Source organism: Penaeus chinensis, chromosome 19 (genome assembly GCF_019202785.1).
Source record: "Penaeus chinensis breed Huanghai No. 1 chromosome 19, ASM1920278v2, whole genome shotgun sequence".
In the NCBI taxonomy this organism is placed as follows: Eukaryota; Metazoa; Arthropoda; class Malacostraca; order Decapoda; family Penaeidae; genus Penaeus; species Penaeus chinensis.
Genome location: NC_061837.1, coordinates 26,880,795 through 26,888,294, shown reverse-complemented (window position 1 = coordinate 26,888,294; position 7,500 = coordinate 26,880,795). Strand labels below are relative to the sequence as shown.

At 31.4% G+C, this 7,500-nt stretch overlaps 1 protein-coding gene across 2 annotated transcripts in view; it reads left to right on the top strand.

Annotated features, from left to right (window-relative positions):
- The window catches only part of LOC125035273 (MOB kinase activator-like 3), a 16,312-nt gene that overhangs the window by 8,133 nt on the left and 679 nt on the right, over nucleotides 1-7,500 (top strand). For both annotated transcript variants that reach the window (XM_047627550.1, XM_047627548.1), the window contains 4 exons: nucleotides 966-1,116; nucleotides 1,366-1,593; nucleotides 2,173-2,288; nucleotides 3,341-7,500. The exon at nucleotides 3,341-7,500 is cut by the window's right edge and continues 679 nt beyond it. In XM_047627550.1, the coding sequence (XP_047483506.1) occupies nucleotides 966-1,116; nucleotides 1,366-1,593; nucleotides 2,173-2,288; nucleotides 3,341-3,499 (654 nt within the window). In that variant the 3' untranslated portion in view covers nucleotides 3,500-7,500. The remainder of the gene's footprint in view (nucleotides 1-965; nucleotides 1,117-1,365; nucleotides 1,594-2,172; nucleotides 2,289-3,340) is intronic.

The following is a 7,500-nucleotide window of genomic DNA, read 5'->3' as shown; positions in this document are numbered from 1 at the left end:
AGAAGAATAGCAGTTCATTTTCATTGGTGAAGGGTTTATGCTTATTTGGTATTACACATTTTACTATCCTTATTTATCTGAGGTGCTTTGTGCAAAATAGTTTTATGTATTTTGATTACTGTACATTTTATATTCTTAATTTATTGGTATTTTAAAAATTTAGTGACATAGTAAGAGGTTTTTTCTTATATGGTTAAGTTAAGTGTGCATACTTCTGATCAGAATTGATGCGTAAAACAGCTGTTTCATGATTTTCATTATTTATGGTTATGAAAATTAGGAAAATTCCTAGACAGGCTTTAACTAACATTTTATCTAATGTCATCTTCTGAAGCTTACACTATAACCATCAGACACAAAACTTTGATTCATATCACAAAATTAAATCTTGATTACAGCTGTTTTTCTATTCAAGCCAAAATGCATTATGGGTACACTGCTTGCTCTCTGAACATCATTGTTTCCTTCATTGCATGTAATTAACAGGCTTTACATTACTTTACCCATTTGTCCCATGTGTCGTCTGATGCATACATAATTAAAACGATTAATCAGTAAACAATCATTTGTGTTTGTTATTAATGTATGTGGTGGTGGGTCACATGTAATTATACCAGCATGTACTTTACGGTTGTGGTTACATTGTCTGTTTGGATGTCTACATTTGTGTGTGTATGTCTTCTAAATATGGACTCATGTATATAATTAACATATAATACTCTATAGAAGAGTGATTGTTGACTTTTAATGTGTGTATTTTTTTAGACTTGGAATTTCATGTGATAATATTTTTCTCTCTTCTCTTTCTCACCATGAAGTGAAGTTAAAGAGTCTGCTCATAAATCACTTAGATGTTGTTGATCACTGACACATACCTTACACACACTTATAGTAGATCACAAACAGGTTTTAAGGTGGCTTAGATGTAGTAACAAGCAAATATACAGAGTCTTATTAAATTGCAGACCTTCAGGCCAAAGAAGAAATTTGAGCCTGGGACTCTCAAGTACTCGTTACACAAGCAGGCGCAGGCGTCACTCAGCTCGGGAATCAACCTGCGTTCGGTGGTCACTCTGCCGCCCGGAGAAGATCTCAATGACTGGATTGCCGTTCACGGTTAGTTAATATCTCAGAACAGTTTGCAAGACTGTGGGATGGAAATTGCTTGTTTGCTTTAATCAGGCTGTGTTAATATTCTCCAATTGTTGTTCTTGTTGTTATTATTATTATTATTATTATTATTATTATTATTATCATTATTTTATTATTATTATTATTTTTTTATAATTGTTATTGTTGTTGTTATTGATACCATGATTGGAAAAAGTAGGAGTACAGTATTCTTAATGATTGTTTCCTCTTCAGTGGTGGATTTCTTCAATCGCATCAACTTGATATATGGGACAGTATGTGAATATTGTACGGAGAGTTCCTGCCCAACTATGTCTGGAGGACCCAAATTTGAATACTTGTGGGCTGATGGTGGGAAGTATAAGAAACCAACAGCTCTCCCTGCACCACAATACATATCACACCTCATGGATTGGGTAGAGACGCAAATTAACGACGAACACACTTTTCCAGTCACTGTCGGTAAGAATATTACTTTTTTCACAATTGACTTTACTGGCCTTGGCTGTCACTTTTATTGTGTTTGTTTATTTACTTATTTTTTTTATTTGTTTATTTATTTAATTATTTATTTGTTTATTTGTTTTGTTTTTCTTTATAGTTAATCTATTTTCAACTCTTGTTACATTATTACTGTTACCAGACTATGATCATGATAATTATATTTATTGTTGTTGCTGATTCTGTTAATATCATTGTTCTTGTTATTGTTATCATTATTATTCTTGTTGTTATTCATTATTATTATTGTTGTTATTCATGTTTATTATTGTTATTGTTATTATAATGATTAGCTATGATAATTGTTATCATGATTTTTATTAGTATTAGTAGTAGTAGGTTTATTAGATTTATTATCTTTATTTGCTTTCTTCCCATAACTTTGCTATTACTTAAGATATATATCATAAAGCTTTCTGGGATCCTTTGACTTGCTTTGAATATTGCTCTTAAAATTAATTTTTTGCACATTTAAAACAGGTTGCTAATATTATGTCACAGTAATTATCAAGGAATTATTTTGTTTTATCCCTTTTTCAGATGTGCCCTTCCCAAAAGCCTTCATTCCTTTGTGTAAGAAGATTCTTACACGTCTCTTCAGGGTTTTTGTCCATGTATATATCCATCACTTTGACCGCATTGTGGCTATTGGAGCCGTAAGTGTTCTCTTGTACTGATTTTGAAAAATGTTTGGTTCAGTTTTTGTATTTCATATGTAAAAGAGTTAGAATACTAGTTATTATTATTCATTTATATGTATTACTTTAGAAAGAGTATCTTATTGATTACAGGAGTTGGGAAGTACTGCTGGTAATTTTATGCCCTCCATTTATACATTTTTGTACATAAAAATACATAAAAGTGCCAGGCATTGCAAGCACAATGAAGATTTCTGCAAAACTGCCAGTAGTACTTTTAGTATTGCTGTTTAAAAAAGAAAGATAAATGATCATATAACCATGGGTCCTACTTCAAATGTGTTACTATTTAGTGGTATTCTCTGTTGGTACTTTCTCCTATTGGTAAGTTCTGCTTGAGGGGGTGTCAGTACTTTTAAAGCCATTTTAGTACTTGTCTGTCTTGCAGTTTTATTGAATGGTTGTTGAATTCATGTTTACTTTCCATTATTTCTTATTGATTAAAGTTTATTGTATTTCAAGCAGAAAAACTACATATACCAAAGAGAATGTTAACCCAGAGCCGATAGGCATGGCATGTACGTACATGCCATGCCCATTGTGAGTTTACTTTATTAAGTGTTTTTACACATAAATGGCTACACTTGTTCTAAGTCACCAATGAGCCAATTACGGGTACTGCCTGTCTCGTGTGTTTACCCTTTTCCTTGATTTTCGAAAATATTTTACATTATCTTATATTGGTGTTACTAGTGTCAGTAATATTATAGTGATTATAATGTCTACAATATAAATAATATCATCGATATTCATAGCATTAGTAAATAATAGATATTTTTCCAGCAATTTCAAGGAAAGGTGAAATCAGCTAAGGTCACAAGTTCTACTAATTGACTCCATTGTGGCTAAGCACTTGCAGAGCCATCTATGTGCAGAGACCTTTCACAAAAATTTATGAGCTAGGCACAGCATTTTCCTGGTGACATTGAAAAACTACATAGCTATCTCATAGAAATTTTGATTGGAAATGGTCTTGGTACATACAGTCATCCCTGTTTTCCCTATTTCAGGAAGCCCACGTCAACACCTGTTACAAGCATTTTTATTACTTCATCACTGAGTTCGACCTAGTTCCCCAGAAGGAGTTTGAACCTCTTAAAGATATGACTGCCAAGATTTGTCATGACCACCCAGAACCTCCAATAGAATCCAACCACAGAAGACAGTGAGTTTCTCATTAGGAGAGAGAGAGAGAGATGACAATATGGGAGAAAGATAATAAAGCTTCCAACTTGCGTGGGAGTGAGTTGATAGGATATATTTATAAGTCTGGTATGGTTTGATGCGTGATCAGCTTTTGTATGTTCCAGGATGTGTAAAAGTATGGATCTGATAAGGTTTAAATAGTTCCCACTTAGGTGAATATGGAAGTGGTATTTGTAATAAAGGTGAAACTGGACCTTAAGCTTTATATAGGATTTATTGTTGGTATAATTGATAAGTGTTAGACAATAGGCCAGTGTAGGCCATTAATTCTTTGGTACTCTTATTAAGAAGCCATAAAGAGATAACTATGGCTTACTGACAAAAAGGGTTTATATTTTTGTTCATCTATGTTTTTTGTTTTTGCTTTACCTCTTTTTTTTCATTCTTTTTTCTTTTTTGAGTAAAAGTGAGTTACTTAGAGATCATATAAGTAAGGATAGATACATTTTCCAATGTTGATAATGAAAATTATCTTGGACTTTGTAATTATATCTGTGGTAAAAGCATAATGTTCAGTAATTACTTGTCAGTGATGTATGTGTGTGTATATATATATATAAATAATAGGTGTGTAAATGACTAAATGTAAGCCCAAGATTTTATATGTCTTTTTCACTAAGTTCATTTTGTTTTCCTCCCACGATCATTATATTGTGAATATGACACTGAAGTGAATGCTTATAGCTTCAAAAACTTTAGTAATATTTTGTTGCTTTGGCTTATATCCGTGCAGAAACACAAAGAAAAGTAAATTTAAGTTTTCAGATGCCTCTAAACTTCTGCAACAATGAGAATTCAAAGCAGATAACACAAAACAATATATAAGAATTAAAGAAAGAAAAACAAAGTTATTGTGTTCATATTTTATTGTGGTTGTATTATTTATTTCACTAAATGTAAAAGAAATATTTTTAAAAAGTCTGTGTAATGCACTGTGTTTCTCGAACTTTCTTTTTCTTATATTCTGCATTTGATTTATCTTGGATACCAGCATTTCTGTAAAGAAAATAGGCCAAACTGAACATTAGAAAAATAGTTTTCTGTTTTAATTTTTTGTGGCTCAACAGTAAGAAATATTTTATTTGTTATACTGTGCAATATGGATTCAGATTAGATCAGAAGAATTTGACAATAGTTGATTTAATTTCTATTGTTTTGAAATCCTAAAGGACAAAAATGATGTATCAGAAGAGTGAGCTGATTATATATTTACAAGAAATGCCTTGAGTTTATGTAAAATTCTATAGATTTACTTAGTTCCCCTCCAAAATGGTATTTGAGTCATTTGACAGAGAATATTGATGAATATTTGGCCAGTTCTTGTAAAGTAGACTTGGTAAACAGTGAAATTTAGAAGTATTTACATTATGAAATGTAGTGATCTGAGAATTGTGTAAGTTTATTATATGTATCTCAAGAAATATGCAGTATTATGAAAGCCACTCAACCGTCCACAATGTTTAGTCAATGTACAGGTATTCACATTTACCTGTAAGCCTGTTTTTTTTTTTTCAAGCTTTTGCCAATTTTAAAGCTTTTATTCACAAAAATACCTCTTAATATTTGCTTTTAAGCAATAAGATGAAAGTATTGGTTTTAAATCTGTGACAGTCATTGTCCAGTTCTCTCATTCAAAATCTGTTAAAAATGAAGTTTTAGTCTTCAGGAATACCACTTCTAGAAATGTTAAGTTTTGTCAGAATTTATGTACTTAGAATATCATTTATTCAGTTTTTTTAACTCCTGTTTTATGTTCCATTTGCAGCCAAATTACCAAAGCAGACTGCATTGAGGTGCTTATTTTCCCTGATTGGTTTCCATATGCAAGTAACAGACACATAAATACATGGCTCTGACAAAACTATATATCCTTTCCCCGAATTTCACTAATCATCATTTGATTCTAATAGAACCACTTATTAATCGCTTGAAAGCTTTTTATGTTTTATAGAGAAATGTTGCTGTGGATCACATACTACATGGACATACAGGGTACCATGAAAAGGGTCAACAACTTTAGTACATATTTCTTTTTGTGTGTATGTAGTCTTTTTTCTGGAGTTGAATAGAATCACTTTACATATTATGAGATATGATTTTTGATATCCTTTTTTTTTTAAAGATTTTTTTAATGCAAAAATGGAAGCTGTGTATTTTCGATATTCTATTAAGCATTATTGTTTGCCATTGATATTACTTTATTTTGTATGTACAAATGGATTCACATCTCTTTCATAATAAACAACTTGTATTGTCTTTGTTAAATTTAATAGCTTATTAATTATCCATTGTAGATTTAACTCTTAGTTTGTACTTACATGTAGGCCACATTATCATTTATAATAGTTCTGAATTGGAGTTATTTTCTTAAAAGTACAAGTTTCAAGATGCCCCCCCCCCCCCATGTGTCAACTTCGGTTTAGTAGATCATTTTCATCTTTACACTGTGTCATTTCCCTTAAATTACTTATTGATTAAGTAAGAATTGTTAAATGCTTTTTATGAGCGGTCTGATGCCTCAAATATTGGATTTGGTTAGATGCTGCAAAGGGGTCGACAGTACATTTTCCCAAAATAACAAAAATTAAACCATCCGAGAAGGGTATCATTCCAGGATAATTTTTTCTTTCTTTTATTATTTTTATCTGGTATATATTTTTACAGTTCACATCAGATATTAAGCAAAAGGATACATAATATAATATGATATGAAAAAAGAAATTTGGAGTAGTTAGTTTTATGTATTTAGTTTCGTAGATAGTAAAGGAGTGTAGAACATGAAGTCATTACATATTTCATTGATTTAAAGTGTTTTGTTTTGTAGAATATAAGTGCCTGTTAGTATGAAAATTAGTAAATCTTAATAGGTATGAACAGTTGGGAATATTAAGTGAAAGAAAATCTAAATCTGCTAATCTGTGAAGTGTATCAGATATTCATGCAGTAAAATCTTGCTTTGCAGGGGGTTAAGTGTGTATTATGTGTTTGTTGATAGGATTTTGTGCAGTGACTCATTAAGAAGAGGTCTACATTGTCAGAGGATACATTATAGCTTAATCTGTGTTTATCTTGAATGAATGAATGGAAATAAGCTGTACTGCTGTCTTCCCCCCCTGGAGTTTTACTCTTGCACTCTCTCTGTAGCCTTAGAAATAGGTGCTCTGATAATACAGACCTGGATTTGTTGGAGTTGAGATATGTTAGGGAATATTGATGCAAATTTCTTTATCAAAGTCCAAAGGTGATTGTGATATGATTGTCAGCTTATGGATAAGTAGTAGTTGTTTGACTGAAGTTCTTTGTTTAGCTTTTACTGAGGAAAGATTAATCCTGTAAAGTTAACAATCTTTTTTTTTTTTTTTACAAATTAGTCATGTATATTGGAAGTAAGTATCAAATTTTGGTCTGTCATTTATTTGTATGCCATATCTGTACATTGAAAAAATTATATACTTTATTTATTTTCCTTGTAGATGTTTATTTTGCAATGGCTATTTTAGTTTTCAATGATATCAGTCAAAGCACTGTGATCCTTTAATACACATCAAGTAGTTCAGAAAAGTCATTTGAATCTCATTCAGATTTCATGTGAATTTTACATTTTGTTCTTATTTACCCTTTTCACCCATTTTTTTTATAATTTTATATCCACTACATCCCAAAGAAATAGTTATGTTAATTCTATCCCCATGATTTGCCTGTACCTAAGAAGTCATAAAATGAATTAACCAAAAAATTACAGAAAATGGAATTTCTGTGCAATTGGTGCACTTTGCCCCTAGTGTTTGGTAAAGGAATGTTTCTTAGGTTTTATCACACCCAGTAGTGATAATTTTAGCCATACCTTAGAAGAAGCCCTGGCATGTGTCATATTGGTTTGTTTATCCTTGGGTAACTTGTCATTTTTGTTTGTATGTTCTGAGGAGGAGCTAAGCATAAGCTCAGGGAATCATGCAGAGGTGTC